At 42.7% G+C, this 17,674-nt stretch overlaps 1 protein-coding gene across 1 annotated transcript in view; it reads right to left on the bottom strand.

The window, feature by feature from the left end:
* The window catches only part of LOC144761726 (cystatin-like), a 110,927-nt gene extending 96,710 nt beyond the window's left edge, over nucleotides 1-14,217 (bottom strand). Inside the window, exon 1 of the mRNA XM_078646980.1 lies at nucleotides 13,924-14,217. Coding sequence (XP_078503106.1) covers nucleotides 13,924-14,202 — 279 coding nt within the window. The 5' untranslated portion in view covers nucleotides 14,203-14,217. The remainder of the gene's footprint in view (nucleotides 1-13,923) is intronic.
* Between the last annotated feature and the right edge of the window lie 3,457 nt (nucleotides 14,218-17,674).

Raw genomic sequence — 17,674 nt, 5'->3', positions numbered from 1 at the left:
GTTTAGAGGGAACAATTCTGTCTTCTCCTTGTTAAGAGTGTACCCAGAGACAAGTCGAAAATCACTCATGATGTTAGAGATAACTGGGTTTGCTGGTGCAATATCTTTGGAAAGAATAAGAACGCTATTAACGTAGGCGGCTGTTTTAAGTGTGTACGAACCAAATTGAAACCCCTTAATGCCCTGATTCAAATTAAGTAGATGAAGAAGCGGATCTATAGATAGGAGACAAAGAAGGGGTGAAAGAGGACACCCTTGTCTAGTGCACTGACAAAGATTAAAAAAGAAAGATGTAGCACCATTAATTCTGATATTAGCTTTTGGTTGCTCATAACGAGGCATGACCATATTAATAAATGAGTCGTCATGGTTATGGGATTCTAATACTGCCTATAGAAAAGGCCAAGAGACTTTATCAAAAGCCTTTTCGGCGTCCATGGCGCTCCCCACAGATGGCAATACTGAAAGCTTTGCTTTTTCTAATATAAGACAAAAGGTCTGAATGTCGTCTCTGGCAAGTCTCCCTTTTACAAAACCTGTCTGGGAATCATGTATGAGATTAGGAATGTAACAGTCTAACCGTTTAGCTAAGACCTTGGTAAAGATTTTAACTTCCATATTTAATAATGAAATTGGACAATCATTTTTAGGATCAGCATGATCTTTACACTCCTTTGGTATATCTACAATGGTATCCTCACCAGCCGAACCAGAAACCTTACCAGAAACAACATAATCATCAAAAATCATCTTAAGATATTTGATTATTGAAGGAGTAAATGTTTTATAAAAGGTGATAGGAAAACCATCCGGCCCTGCTGCTTTCCCCGAGCGAGTAGCCTTAATGGCCTGGATGATTTCCTCAATCTCAATTGGTTTCCCTAATTCAATCATATCAGTAAGGGAAATAGTATTAGTAGGAATTGACTGAAGAAACTGTTTACAGGTAATCTTGGATCTTTAGGAGTGTATAATTTTTCATAAAATTCTCGAAAGACCCCAAGAATTTCTTTGGTACGGAATTTCTTTGAAGCATTTTTATCAGTATTATGAGAAAAACGGGTTGTATTGACATTCGTGTTTTGCTATTTTAGCGTGGAAGCCAAGAGCTTACAAGCTCTATTCGGTACCAATAAATGACTAGATATTTGGGCATGTACACCAATATAAGCTCTTTTAGTGACTATGGAATTAAAAGAGTATTTCAGGTTTTTGATATCCTGCAGGAGTGATTTGTTGTTTGGTTGTCTAAATAATTCCTCTTTACGTTTAATCTCAACCCCCACAGATTGAAGGGATTTTCTAATGTCACTGTTCCTTTTGTAAAAATTTTTTATAACAGGACCCGTATAGAACATTTAAATGCTACCCACAAAAAAATTGAAGAGTTCACCGAAGATTCATTTTCCTTAAAGAAGTAATACATTTCCACATTAAGAGCTTTAACTTCAATATTATCTTCCAAAATTTCTGTATTAATACGGCAGTTATGGGGGGCTCTCGTATCTGTTAGATTAAGAATAGTTAAAGACACCGCCGCATGGTCAGAAACAACTATTGGATGAATCATGACATTTGTAGTATGTTTTAAAAGAGAGGCATCTATCAAAAGATGCTCAATGAGAGCAAAGCTAGAATGTGTAGAGGAGAAAAACATGAAATCACTGCCCGCAGGATTATGCAATCTCCATGCATCAACCAGATGATGAAACAAGCACATATTGAGTAAGTGTTTATGCAACCTGGGGGGGTCGAAATGTAAATGCAGAGTATCTATCCAAAATAGGATCAAGGGGAAGATTAAAATCCCCACCAACCATTGTTCAAGAATTCTGTGGAATATCAGTACGTTTTTTATGTATGGTGCGCCAAAAAAGTGGGTCATCAATATTAGGGGCATGTAAATTCATAATGTATAGATCTTCCAAACCATAAGTCAATTGGGTAAGTAGCCATCTACCACTGGTGTCTTGTTCAGCTGCAACAATAGACAAACCAGAGCTTTTTGAAATAAGAGTGAGCACCCCATTTTTTCCCAGAGGCCTCAGAACAAGAAACATCAAGAACCCAATCTTTCCTCATAAGAAGAGCCTTTTTAAAGGCTATCTTCGTCTCTTGAAGTAAAACCACATCACCAGATAAACGTTTACAGTAATTCCAAATTTTGTTCCTTTTAACTGGATGATTCAATCCCCAAACATTAAGTGAAACTACATTTAAGCCCGTCATAGATATGTTAGGAGCAACCAGATTGAGTACATCTGATAAAGAGGTAAAAGGGAAGCCAAGAAACAATTAAAAAATAAGGGAAGTGTAACATAAATCCCAAAATAAAATGAAGCAGATGTCCCAGAATATGGATAAAAAGAAAGGAAGGGAGTAAAAACTAGAAAGAAGAAAAGAAAGAGCAAGAGTAATCCAGAAAAAAATGGAGCATTAAAAAAGTGTAACCCCACCAGGGGATATCTGTAGTAGACAAATTGCATGAGGGAAGCAACGTGGAGGAGCAACAGCAGAGGCCATCAACTGCGGTGTAGACGGGTCAACAATAAATATGTCGCTAAGCGACGAAACAAGTGTACTAATACCAGTGTATTACTATATTGCCCATTACCCATCAATAAGAATAAATAATGCACTTGCTTTAAGTATAACATACTTGAACATTGAAAAAGACATATATCATGTCATAAATAGAAACGGTGAGGTTATATTAGCAGATAAATATCAAGCTACGCTATTATAAATAACAATATGAGGCATTATCACTATCAGCTAAGGTATTATAAACCGGCCTATAAAGTTAATATAAGTAAGATGCAAAGAGGATTATCACAAAATATAGAATGTAAAATATCTATACTTTATCTATACTATAAATTGATGGAAGTCAGGAACAGACGCATACAATTAGATCATTTAAACAATAAGAATTAAATAGAGTATCTAACATTAGATGCAATTTATTAGTTCAGGATAAATATACAATAAAAGAAAAGGGTCGAATCGACAAGAGAGTAGATAAGTTAAAATTGTGCATATAAAACAAGAGTCAGCAAAATAATTTGAAATTTCAATAATGAACGATTACGTAGATAAATAATAAACACACATAAATACATTATCGCCAAAGTAGACTAATAAGAAGAGAAAAAAGTCAAACAGGAATTAGAATAAACTAAACAAATAGAAAAAATGTGTAAAAGGTAGATGAAGTAAAGAAAAGAAAATAGAATAGGGAAATAGAGGATAAGATACTTACTTTTGTCATGAGATTTAAGAGAGAGAACGGTAATGATAAGTCCAACTATAAAGTGTTATTACACCAATGAGGTTTCATAACTATGACCTAAGATAAATGTATAGCTATTATAACATTGATGACAAATTATGTCAGGAAATAATATATCTATTTCACGAGATTACCATCTAAAGGGACCACAAAACAGAGGAAGAACAAAGTAAGGAGCAAGATCGAAATTGGAAAAAGCAAAAGAAATAAAACACGAGGAGATAAGAAAGATAGAAGTGAGTAAGAAAGTAGATATATATTGACGTAGTATAGTTTTAACAATATACCTACAGAAGAGACACAGAAAATTAGGTCAACCAGACTGTACATAACATGCATGGGATGTGATCCCAAATAACATTAATATTAGTACGGCAAAATGCATTATCCTGTAAAAAGGAAAATCAGTTAATAGACAATAACTAATCTAGGATGAATGAAACTTCATTGTGTATCAACCATTGTAGGAAGAACACAGAAAAATAGCAATAACCTCAAAGATTGTGGCAAGGCACAAAAAAAGGGAACCATCATGTGTAATAGCTGAATGAGAAACATTAGGCACAGACAAATCAATAGCTGTACATCGTTAAAGGCGAAAAGCACTATGAAGAGAGTCTGAATCCATCTGCAATTCAGTCTGATTGTCCAAGAATGTCGAAAGATCTGAAGGTTCATAAAAAATCTGTGGACGACCTTTGAAAGTTATTCTGAATCTTGAGGGACCAGCAAAAGAAAATGGAAAGTTCATATCAATGAGTCTCTTGTGTAAATTCAAGAAGCCTTTGCGACAAATTTCAGTGTCCCTGGCAAAGTCTTGTGATATTGATATTCTGTGACCTTCCCATTGTATTGTTTTAATCCTCCTCATTTGTGCCAGAATTTGCTCAGCATGTTGGGGAAGCAAAGGTTTAAAGATCAAAGGTCTTAGAGAAGACATCGTATTATGTTTAAAAGTTGGAACTCTATGCGCACGTTCTAACTCAAAATCCTTGTGGAACTAAATATTCAGAACAATTGGGATCCAAGAAAGTAAGAAGTCAATCACTGAAGGAGCAGATTTCTCACAATCCTCCGGTAATTCAAAAATAGGAAGCTTACTTCTACGATTCTGATCTTTCTGCTCAGTTAGGTCCCTTCTTAATGAAACCATCGAACACTCCAAACTTTGGATGTATTTAGCTTGTTTGTTTGTAAAGTCTACTACACTGCTTATTGGCATTTCAGCGTTGGAAACACGTAATGAGAGATTTTTTAGGTCATTTCGAATTGCCACCACCTCTACCTGAAGCAGAGCGGTGTTCGTTTTAATAACCTGTGCTATATTATGAACAGTATTAAGTTTGAGTAATATAGCTTCTAAAGTTGAGGCAGAGTCAGGACTACCTTTAGCTGTTGTTTCTGGGGTGGGTGAGGTCTGCCTAGAACGTTTCAAATTACTGTTGGAGTCTCTGTCTTTGGTGCTGGCACCCATGCCTTCTGACATTGGATAAGGTTGTGACAGCAACAAACAGATAACCTTAGGTTTGATAGAAGGAGCAGGTAAGGTGATATATGGCCATAAAAATGTGGGTAAGGAAATACCTGCTGTGTGTAGCAAGGTTACACTGTAACACCCACGTGAAGTGCAGGTTTCGGACAAAAAAAGGTGAGGTATTAGTAATAAATCTCCAGGGAGTGAGCCAAATGAAGAAAATGTGGCAAAAATAAATCAAGCGCTGACTTATAATTCGCTACTAAAACTAGATATTACCAGCAAGCAATGCGCATACAGTGAAGGACTTGACATGGGCAGCCAATATGTAGAGGTAAAACAGTTGTAAAGGCAGACAGCTTTAAGATGCAATGCCACAGATAAAATATTTCTTAGTGGTAGGCCAGCAGTATTGAAGTAAAAGCCACCCTAAAAGTAGACTTTCTGTTTCTTTAAAAGAATTATCCCATGGAAGAGTTTCTGTCAGCGGCCACCATCTTGTATCTCTAACGGCATCAGAAGCAAATATCCGCTTAGCTGAAAACTGGAAAATCGAAGACCAGGGTTCTAACAATGGAAGGGTTAAGGTTCACAGTACCTCATGTTCAGCATAAGAGGTAAGCAGCCGTTAAGCACAAATAAGCAAACTCTAACCACTAAACGGCGAGCCATGACATAACTGCAATATCAGGCATACTCTCAGTGGTTGGCGGGCAGTATTAAAGTAAATGCCACCAAAAATAGTAGTCTTTGTGTTTTGCTTAAAATAAATATATCCCATGGAGGTGTTTCTCTCAGCTGCTGTCATCTTGTATGCTCTAATGGCATCAGAAGCAAGTATTCCCTTGACTGAAAAACTGTAAATTCGAAGACCAGAGGTCTAATAATGAAATGTTTAATGTGCACTGTACTTCAAGTTAGCATAAGCGGTAAGCAGCTGTTAAGCGCAGATAGGAAAGCTCAAACCTCTAAACGGCGAGCCGTGATGTGACTGCCATATTGGGTCTCATCTCTGATTCTCGTCGTGGTCAGGTATACCTCACGAGAAAAGACACCCAAAGAGGCAACTTAGAGCACCATTGAGCTGCCTCCCAAAGTCAAGGGCCATTCCACCGCTGTTCCGTGTCTAAGGGCGCTCGAAAATCACCCAAAAGACATCTTTAATCGAGCTTCCGCACCGGTGATACTACGGAGCTCAAAGGAATGCCGCCATCTCCGTTGCGCGGTTAGCCACGCCCCCTACCTTTTGTATTTTTAAAACCAGCAACCCATTTTTATGTAGCATGGTTAACTGTTTTGATGTGGCATTTTGTACATGATTTTTTTTGCATCAATTGTAATAAAATACAATGAAAGACTTTGACTTCATATCTGGACACTTAGGAACCTATTTATGAGAGCCCTTCATCATTTTTACTCCACGTTTCTGTCAGCTGCTGTCATCTTGTATGCTCTAATGGCATCAGAAGCAAGTATTCCCTTGACTGAAAAACTGTAAATTCGAAGGCCAGAGGTCTAATAATGAAATGTTTAATGTGCACTCTACTTCATGTTAGCATAAGCGGTAAGCAGCTGTTAAGCGCAGATAGGCAAGCTCAAACCTTTAAACGGCGAGCCGTGACGTGACTGTCATATTGGGTCTCATCTCTGATTCTCGTCGTGGTCAGGTATACCTCACGAGAAAAGACACCCAAAGAGGCAACTTAGAGCACCATTGAGCTGCCTCACAAAGTCAAGGGCCATTCCGCCGCTGTTCCGTGTCTAAGGGTGCTCGAAAATCACCCAAAAGACATCTTTAATCGAGCTTCGGCACCGGTGATACTACGGAGCTCAAAGGAATGCCGCCATCTCCGTTGCGCGCTTAGCCACGCCCCCTACCTTTTGTATTTTTAAAACCAGCAACCCATTTTTATGTGGCATGGTTAACTGTTTTGCTGTGTCATTTTGTCCATGATATTTTTTGCATCAATTGTAATAAAATACATTGAAAGACTTTGACTTCATATCTGGACACTTAGGAACCTATTTATGAGAGCCCTTCATCATTGTTGCTCCACGTAAAGGGGTAGATGCGTGACACAGGGCTCTCATAAAAATTTATGAAGCCATGCAACATCCACCCTTCATGGCTTTGAAAAGCCTCATGAATCATGAGTAAGCCGACACAGCGCAAATTGCTGTGTCACCTTATTCTGCTCCTGGGAGGAGTGTCTGGGAGTCGTGGTGGGTTTCCTCATGCAACACCCATGGAATTTGACACTGTCCCAGATTCACAAAGTGATGTAAATCTAGGGAAGCATCAAATCTGTACGCTTCCTGTATGAGGCGTAACGAAGAGAGATATGCTAATTTCTCATTGTTGTTTCCTCTTCCATGTGTGCTGCATTCAGCAGCACACATAGAAAGAGGAAAATGCCTTGTAGGATTGCTTTGGTGCAGGAAGGGACCCCTTCCTGCACAAAAATAATCCTTCCTGCAATGGAGGCTTGCTTGCACCGTGGTGCAAGGGTGCCTATGTTGACTCTAGACTGCCAAGACAACTCCAGATCAGGCAGAAAGGGCATGAAGGCACCGTATTCCTGCCATGTTACTTTATAGTGCATTGCTGCGCTGCCCTATGCCAAAATGTCATAAATTAGGCCCTTATCTCTGCTCAACAATTCGGACAAAAACTTGTTAAAAACAACCATTAAAAAAGGGTGGGGCCTCTGTTCCTATCACTAATTTTGCTTCATAGCGGGAAACACAGTGTGTATCAGTAAATTGTTCGAGGGAGCAGATACCTCCGGGCACACAGCATGCATTTTATGGTGTGAATGTCTATTCCTAATCCCCAGCATTCAGTAAATCCCCTGGAGGTTGCCCCCAAAGTTTAAAGACATTTATCGTAGATCAATATACTAGGGATTCATACCCTCGAGGCGATACCTGGGCACAGCTTCCGTTGGTGCATCAGGTGCGGGACCCCAGGTCTCAAGGGCCTGAGAGGCCCACTGAACCCTGATTATTGCTCTAATCTAGAATTCATCAGTCAGGTAGCTCATTTCCTTCCTTTCATAAGGGCCTATGGAACACTGGATGCACTGCTGGGACCATACCACCATCAAACGGAGAGGGTTTAGCATAGCCACCAACTTACTATTCTTCAATCAAGTGCGTATAATAAATTCTGGGTGAACGTGCGCTACTTCTCCCACACACCTGGAAGACATTCGCAGGCATACCAGCTGTGCCAGGATCTCTGCAACATAACCAGATCTCAAGTTAGGACCTCACACGCATATTCTCACAGAGGTCATGCTACACACACCCCCACTACCCAACATGCAGGTCCGCCTATAATGACTCTAGACAGAGAGCAATAATGACAAACTAACACCATTTGCACACTATTAAAAAGCCAGGTAAGATAACAAAAAACATAGGCCCCAAAACACAGCTGTAAGTGTGTCGCCTTTATTGACTAGCTTCATGTTTCAGCTAGGCTTTTCATTAATTCACAACCTTGCTTTATCCCGTTATTGCTGTTTTTCCATCTTTCGCTTCTCTTTTCTTTCACCCTTTTGAGTTTTTCTCTCTCTTGTTCTGGGTGCAAGACTGATGAGGAAAAATAAACTCCAGTCTCCAAAAACGTGTTCTCTACCTGCAACGAACGGCTTTCCTCCTTATATCGGTTCTCGACTGACGCCAGTGTAGCATGCGAGGCTCTCTACCTTAATGTTACTATATATGTATCGCAGTAGGTGGCTATCTCAAGGGACAGGCAGGGCTAGAAGCAAAGAAAATCAACACTTTTCAAATGCAGATTTGGGAACAGGCCCGATTCTAGCGGGTGGGCCGGGTGGGCCAGGCCCACCCAAACATGAGCCTGGCCCACACAAACATGAACCTTGGCCCTCGCAGCTGGGACAGCTTCCCGGGCACACACAGCCGCACCCGAGCACTTCACAGGTCTTTAAAAGACTGTTTGCATGCTAAAAAAGGTTTGTTGTTTTTCACCCCTTCTTAGAGCCCCTGCAACTCCACTCTGCATATTGCTGGAAGAATCAGCGCCCCTCCCCCGAAATTCTTTTTAGCCTCCCCCTCCCGAACTTTGTCTCTAGTTGCGCCTCTGCTGCATAGATCCTCTGCTGTTTAAAATGCGGGAGGCAGTTATTTTTCCACATTCGGTGAGGACATTTTCCTCAAAGTGGGAAGTGTCGTTTTTTCAGAAGATGCTTAAGATCTTCATGAGGGTTTTCTTTTAAGAACCGTGGTTTTTGCCCACTCTGCTGTAGTAAATGCTCAGCTCTTAATGACGTTTAAACAGACTTGCTTTATTTAATTACAGCCAATCCCTTGGTGAAAATTGGGATAGTCTGTGATCTGCGGGTGGAAACCAAAACTGGATGCGTTCTCCTTGTGTAATGTAACTGGTGCTCAGGCAAAGCACTCTAATAATATGGCAACATTAAACGTGAAATATGGCAGACAGCGCCTTATAAATCAGATCACTCAAGATTCCAGGCACCTGTCCTTTGGATCGAGGCGCACCAGCAGCGCTACGTATTTATGCCACAATGGAGAGCTCTGGAGCAGAGACTACGGGGCACTGCACTTTTCTCATAGTGCCTGCAGTCAAAAACGTGTTCAGAATACATGCCATCCATCCCCGGCACAAAGTGGTAACTTACTCCTGTTGTATTTGTGATTCTGTTGAAATGGGTGTGAAGGGACCGATTTCATGGGCCGACACAGTCTTCAAAATAATACGGTTAAAGTGGAGTAAAAGAAAATGCAGTGCTCGCTTGCTATTTAAGTCATCCCTAACTTTACGGCCCACCACTTTCAAATGTCACTAGCTGCCACTGGCAGCGACATTAAGAAGGCCAACAGAAAATGGCCACTGAAATTTAAAAAGTTCCTCTGAAAGTTATTTTTCTTCTTCTAGGTGTTGCATGATTGGGCCTAGGCTCTTTCTCACAGCCACCCCCCCAATCACGTATCTCCTTTTAGAAAGGTGGGCTGTGCCCCCGCCCACTCGAGCAGGTAGAATAGGGGCATGGTGAAGGGGACAAATCCTTTCTTTGACACAAATGCAAGACAACAGTAAAAATGTCCAGATAACTCTGGTGATTAATGATCCTGCTGGAGAGCAATCCTTTGTTAGTAGTTTTGAAATGCAGACAAACTTTACTGTATGTGGATAGCTCAGTGGGTTACTGCCTTGGTTACAGAGATCCTTTTGTTACTTGCAGCTCAGAAGTTACAATCATAACAGGACAGTGACCTATTAACTATCATCAAAGAACTGCATACAAACCTGAAAGGTATAATTAGAACTTCTTGTTTTGTGTAGTTAATATGTTTCCAGTCTTTCATTATTTTAATGTTGCTATAAAGAGTTTGTTAAGGCAGACATACATTTTAATACCCCCCCCCCACCACAACCCCGCTTGTGTATGCTTTAAATCCTGTGTTTGTGCCTCTCCAGACCAAACTCTCTTAAAACATACTGCCCACCAGTATGGATGACATGTGATTCATACACCTGTAATCCTCAATGGCTTATTAGATATTCCCTGTAGGCTGAATTACATACTTGTATGATTCATTGTCTCTGCATAATAATGTGGGCACGATGTAAAGTACTGTGACACCCTACACTATGAGTAGCCATATACAACTAATGAAGTGCATATGAGAGAGGGACTACGTAGATATGAGGGGCACTGGTGGAGGGTGGCAGTGAGGGAGTCTGAGGAGGAGGTCATGGGGGGATTGGCTACGGAGAGATGAGGGGCACTGGTGAAGGGTGGTAGTGAGGGAGTCTGAGGAGTAGGTCATGAGTTGGAGGTGATATGGAGAGATGAGTAGCACTGGTGGAGCGTGGCAGTGAGGGCATCTGAGAAGGGGGTCATGGGGTGTATGGGGGATATGGAGAGATGAGGGGCACTGGTGATGGGTGGTAGTGAGAGAGTCTGAGGAGAAGGTCATGAGGGTGAGAGGCTACTGAGAGATGAGGTGCACTGTTGGAGAGTGGTAGTGATGGAATCCGAGGAGGGGGTAATGGGGGAGGGGCTATGGAGCGATGAGGGGCACTGGTGGAGGGTGGCAGTGACAGAATCCGAGGAGGTGGTCATGGAGTGTAGGGGGGTGCTACAGAGAGATGAGGGACACTGATGGAGGGTGGCAGTGAGGGAGTCTGAGGAGGAGGTCATGATGGGCAGAGGCTACGTAGAGATGTGGGGCACTGTTTGAGGGTGGCAGTGAGGACATCTGAAGAGGAAGGCATGAGGGGGAGGGGCTATGGAGAGATGGAGGGCACTGTGGAGGGTGGCAGTAAAGGTATCTATAGAGAAAGAGGTCAGTGTTGGGGCACCAATAAAGACTTTTGCACCAGCGCTAAAGCCGGCCCTCTCTTGGCCTTTCTGTTTTTGTTTATTTAATTAGCAGTCGGTCATTAGGGCCTCTGTGGAATATATTTTAAAGTGTGTGCTCACTTTATTTACTGTTATATTCAATGATTTAAGTTTGAGGGTCATTTTCCTAAGGATTTTTACCGGGAATAATGAAAATTGAGTCATTAGGGCCTCTGTGGAATATATTTTAAAGTGTGTGCTCACTTTTTACTGGTATATTCAATGATTTAAGTTTGAAGGTAATTTCCCTAATGCTTTTTACCGGGAATAATAAAAATGGAGTCGAATGGTGGCTGATATGGGGCTTGGGCCCAAGGTCAGCTATGAGCTAAGGTGCAGAGGAGTTGGATGGTAGAAAATGGATAATCAGGCCAGGAAGGGAGTGTGCTGCAGAGTTCGGGGTCTCTGCATGTTGTAATGAAGAGAGATTCTCTATGAAACTGGCAATGAGGGAGGCTGAGTAGTGTTACTTGCCTTATACTTCCACCTCAGAAACCTCTTCTTCCCATCAACGCGACCTTACATGGGATACATTTCAAAAAGAAAAATTAAACGTTTGTTTCATTTTCTAAGCGCAGGCAGCGGTCCATGGGACCACTGCCTGCTCTTAAAAATATATCTGCATCCATTCACCTGGTGATTCCTTCCTCTTTCCGAGTGGCTTACTCCCTACTTGAAGTAGGTGGTAAACCGCAAGTGTTTTGCAATTGCGGTTCCAAAACAATGATACATGCAAATGCGGCTCGCTATTAGGAAGGGACGCCCCTTCATAATACAGTCTTGCACAATAGCGTTTGTACATACCAACACCCTTTTTTGCAGTCGCAAACGGGCAAATTGCCTGTTTGCGTCTGCAAAAAAAGGTTGGACATCTGGCCCTTAGTAAACTAAAAGGGAAGTCTGTTGTTATGTGTTCCTTACTTGTGGCTTAGATTCTTAGTGCGGGTGAAGCACTGTTATAGTAGACTAAATCAAACAGAAAATGTGTTTTTAAATAAACTCTGTGTTGGGTGATAGGGCCCCTTGTGGTGTTGGTGCTCACTCTTAGCGGTATTATCCTAATTCGTAAACAGTTACTATGGTGCTCAAGGGAGGGGGAAATCACCCACATCCCTGATATGTGACCCCTAGAGACCTACCTTACAAGTGAGAACAAGATGATCAAATGATGTATGAGTGCTCAGGCTTGTTCTCACAGAAAATGTGTTTTGTACAGTGCACTTCAAGAACACATGTATTTGAAGGTGCCCTCTTAGGTGATGATGAATCAAGGGGGCTCAGGGAAATAAAGGTTTGGCTAGGATCACACAATTTGGTCGAGCATGGAAGCCAGGATTGATCCCAGGATTTCTAGTTTCACATTTTGCAATTCAGCAACTAGATGGGTGTCTCATTCTCCTGTATTGCATTACAGATTGATGCTTTATCTTTCATAATTTGACTATTTTAGCAAATGAGAAAGGAGCTCACAGAAATCTATGTATTGAGTTTATGAGGTAGTTTTCAAAGAATAATAGAAGGTTACCTCTATGACTGGACTGCTAGTTTTGAAATGGTCGGTGTGAAAACTGCTGGCAGTTTTCATAAAATACTAATTTCTCTTTTTTCAAATGTGTGACTGTTTTTCAAGAATGTTATCTTTGAAAGTACATCGCAAAAGAATGACAAGAAAGTAAAATCTATCAAGTTACATTTGTGCAGAGAAATAAGTATCGGACAAATTGCAACAAGTAAATAGCTAGCATTTCTAATACAATGATGTCAAGGCATTCGTGTGGTAATAGGGACTTCCTTAATCTTGAGCTAATATAATATGCTTGGTATACAAGTACTTGTATTGAAGCCTGGCCTGCTGGAATACGAGGGTTTGTAGTTAGGTCCAGACATTGCTCTTACTTTCAAATAATTATCCACATGCTCCGTATACACTCAGAATCAATCTGTGGTATCATGGTGACTGTTTGCAAGTAGATATGATGTAATCTAGGGCATGTAGGCTACCTCCAGAAGCAACAAATTGGGCCTGCAGGGCAGGGGCGGATCCTACACTAGGGCGGATGAGCATTGCCCCACTGCTTTCTTGCAGTGCGAGAAGCAGAAACATAAAATGGTATTAACTTTCAGTTATTACCATTTTATGTTTGCTTGCGGGTGGGCGAGGCTGCTCTGCGAGCAAGGCATGGGAGGAGTGGTGTGCCCACTCCTGAGTGCGTAAAGACAATTTGGTCGGCGCTCTGGGGCCCCCAAACCAGCCATGCACACTCTGTCCTTCTCCATGCTGATTAATATTAATTAAAATTAATATAATTAAATTAAAACCCAGTGCAACATACACCCCCCGAGTCCCCCACCCCTCCCCCGTAATGCCAGCTGTGACTGCAGCAGTGCCCCCCCCACCCCGAAAGCACCCTTGGCCTACCCAAATAAAAATTCCTGGGCCGGGCCTGTTTGAGGAACATCTTGGGACTGCCATAAAAGCTATTTCTACATTACATTAAGTAACTTTTAGAAACGTACATCAATGAAAATCAAAGCTGTCTTTTTCTCTTGTGCATTGTACCGGAACGAACACGTAACTTTAACATGATTGTTATATATTGTATTGTGCTTGCATTTAATAACGCGAAGTCAATGCCCCCGGGAATTCGTTAGCATCAATATACCACTTCAAAATAAATAAATATGTAAATCATCAGGTCAAGGTGTTTCAATCCCTCAGCGCCTTTAGCTAGTATCACATTATGCCCCCTGCTCACCTGACGTCTGGCTTCAGAAATGCTCATGATATTTCTTCTATACATGTCGTTGCTGCCCTTGTTGTACTCGAGCATAGCAAAGGACATGGCCTTCTTTAGCCCCTCGTCCTGCACATCAACGTCTTTCCAGCCTCCCGGCATACACCTTGCCGTAGGCACCGCGGCGTAGAGCACCGCGACGGCCATTAAGGAGACCTGCCACGCGCCAAGCATCTTCTCTGTCTCCTTGAGTCTCCCCTGCTGCCTCGTGCTCTCCTTCCCCGCTCCGAGAATAGACATTCGCAAGATGCTCGACGGTTATTTAAGTCCGTTTGCAGGCAGGGCTTGCCAAACTCATCCCATGACACCTTCTCATGTTTTGTTTCAGATTTCAAAACGCAACGGGGGTTTGGCAGTCAATCCTGTAGTCATCTGCCTAGTGTTATGCAACTGTAAATACAGCTGGAGGCTTAGAGAGGAAGATCAGCTAAACTAAATATTAACCTACGGCCCGGGGCAAGCGGTCTGCAGAATATCACAGTCGTGTACTCTGTGAAGATTACATGAGCATCTACATCTGGTCCCAGGCCTTCCCGTCACGTTTTTTTTAAACCAAAGAAAAAAATATTCCAGACTAGTGCATTTTTTTCATTCTGATACCCCAACTCTCCGGACAGGAAATTATAAACACGCGCAATGTAACAATGGTCGCCTCACTCACGCGAGAGTTTATCTTTTGGAATTTGTTGCGCAGTTGCTATTCTGTTGGTGAGGAGGGTGAAGTGGAATTTTCCTTGGTTTTGAAAGCGGAGTGTCCGGAGCTGATTTTCATGACGTTCTTCTATACTTAATCTTACCGAGAAATTGGATGAGCAAACGTCGTGCACATAGCCAGCAACACTGTATTCTGCTCTAATAATAACGCGAAAGCAATGTCACCAGCAGGGATTTGTAAAGGGTCTGATAGTTTAAACAAAGCTATGGATTAGGGAGTTCACAGGGACCACAGATGTTGACAATTGATAAAAGAAGGGCATTGATATTTATGTAGCGCTTTGGTGCAACAAGTTGTGTTAACCTATTGATTCATATAATGGTCACCACCATTGCTATGGCATTGTGACAGATAACCTCTCACAGGCGTGCAAGTTCCCCCCATCCTTCTTGGCCATAGAATGCATCCTACCCTTCCCGCCAATCATTCAGGGGACAATAGTTTGTGGTGAACAAAGGCCGCAGTTTGTTACAAAGCATGGATCTTACATCACACAACTTACTGCTTGGTCATTCGTGACCTAAATTAGTTTTTTAGATATCACAATTATCACTCTGCATATTGACCACCTGTTTTACCTCCAGTGATGGCTGACAGCATTGCCCCTGCTTGATGTCTCTTTTGCAGGTGTCTCGGATTCTGAGGGTTCTAGGCTTACTTTGCTACCGACCTTGTGGGCAACCATCGGACCCAGCTCGGGCTGTAAGTGTTGTTCCACTTCATTGGACCCTTGCTGGCCACTCGCCTACTCCACATGTCCCTGTGGTGTGGCATCCCAAAGAAAATGTCAGAGTAACTCTTCAATTCTGGCTGTCCTTGTGTGCTGTCATCTGCCCCCTGAGAAACTGCCGTGAGGCATCCCAAGGACACCATCTGAGCAACTCTTCTACCTAGGATACTCTTTTCTCTGGGTGCCCTTTTGGGCTGCCTTCGCCTTGCCCTCTTCCACTGTCCTTACGGCTGGGCCGCCCGCATTCTCTTAGTATGAATGGGTGGCTTCAAGACGATGATGCGAGGTCCGATTGTGGTCAAGGCAAAACCCCTGCCACCTTTTGACAATCTTGTTCACCCTGCCCTCCTTCGTCCATTTGGTGGTTCGTAACTTTCAAAAGACATACCCAATCGCTGGTTCGTCTTGTTGCTGACTTTTATCCACTAGCACTTCCGGTGGCCTGCCGCAGATAGGGGTTTTCTGCGGGCTCCTATCTGATCCAGCATTACCTCCCCGGCCCAAGTCATTTCTCGGGCACCATTTGATGTGGACGTGGGTGTAGCATCAAAGGACTATGTGGGAAGTTGTTGATTTTCTTTATTTGTTACTAGCGGCCCGTCCCGACACTGTCCGGGGCAGAAGGGGGCTGGGGGCAGCACCGCAGCAGGAGACGCGCAGCAGAGCGGCCAGCAGCGGGAGCAGCACAGCGTACTCACCAGCATCACGTGCGCAGGGTGTTGTTTCCTTGCTCCCGTTTTCTTGCTCCTGGCCGCTTCTGCCCACGCTCCTGTTCGCTTTTACTCCGTGCTCCCCTGGGCATGTCGATGTCGACGGTCCTGCCCGCGCTCATGGCCGCTCTTACGCGCTCCGGACCTCGCAGGGTATCGCTTTCTTTCTCCTGTGCGCTCCTCGCAGGGTGTGTCTTCCGCGCTCCAAACTTTGCAGGGTGTTGCTTCGGTGCTCCTGTCTGCTCCTTGCAGGGTGTCACTTCCGCGCATCGGCCCTCGCAGGGTGTTGCTTCCGGCTTCCGCGCTCCTGGCCGCTGACCTGTGATGTCAGCACGCACGTCGTTAGCTGGCACTACTTCAAAGGGACTACTTTTCCTTAAAAATTACTTTTCCCTTCTAACATATATATTTTTTTTCTATATAGCCTATGTCCATCTGCTTGCCCTGACGTTTTCAAAGATGTATTGGGTGTTTGGATTGGTGGTGTACTTTTCGAGTTTACCTTGCCTCAAAGGACACAGTTCTCTCTTTATAATAGTAGTATAGATTATATTTATTATTCTCAGCATTTGCCATTACAGATACACTATAAAATATACAAGAATGTGTGGTGTTCTCATTTCTCTTACATACTAGAACTGTTTCTCCCGAATGTAGAATGTTGTTGTTGGTTTGGGGTTGACTGTATTCCATGTTCATCAGTTGCCTCTGGACTGCGGATGCCGTGGCTAATAAATACAGAGCTTGAAGAACCCAAACTTTCTGTCTCTTCATTCGCTTTGAACTACCACAATTTGGCAATGATTTTAGCCACATCAAAGGACCTACGCATCACTGAACTGCCGCAACCCTCCTACTAATGGAATTGGTGCCATTTCACAGATGACTGATACGGAACCCACAGGCCAGCCTCTGTGTTATATTTGTGGTCATCTGAGACCTTCTTTTAGACAGAGTGTCTTTTGTGTATGCGGCTTTCTCAATATTTGTATGGTATGCAAAGGTAAAGGCAAAAAATGTCAACGTTAAATGTGTTGATGTTCGAGCGCTTACCTTATTCTTCGAAACCCACATGCTCAGCATTGTCTCGCCGGTGAGCCTGCACGAGCCTATCACATGTGGCACGTACCTGGGGTGGCACAAGCACAGGGAAGTCAGGCATCCTATACGTTGTCATGCTCAGCCAGCGCCTAATGTCTAATAAAGTTGTCTAAACTAGAACGTCACCCTTCTGCGATTTTAACCCAATCCAGCGGCCATTTTCAAAGTGAGTGGCAAACTCAAGTCCAGCATTTAACGACGTGTCAAGATACACCCTCAGGAAACAGAAACACCTACGTCCTAGCACTGGCATATTGTCTATAAACTTTCACCAAACCGAAACGTCAGCCTGTTTGTTTCTTTAACTCGACAGCGGCTATTTTAGGAAGCGTTTTCATTAATAAAGCCTCACGTCAGCGGCCTTCTTAGAATGGTTGCGTCTACATTTATCAATCCTATGTGTCAGTTCTTAGGATTCATCCACAGTTCTTCTGCCTTGTTTCACAGAATGCATCC

The sequence above is a fragment of the Lissotriton helveticus genome, chromosome 6 (genome assembly GCF_964261635.1).
Source record: "Lissotriton helveticus chromosome 6, aLisHel1.1, whole genome shotgun sequence".
NCBI lineage: Eukaryota > Metazoa > Chordata > Amphibia > Caudata > Salamandridae > Lissotriton > Lissotriton helveticus.
Note: the sequence above shows the minus strand (reverse complement) of the source record. Positions and strands in the feature narration are given on the sequence as shown.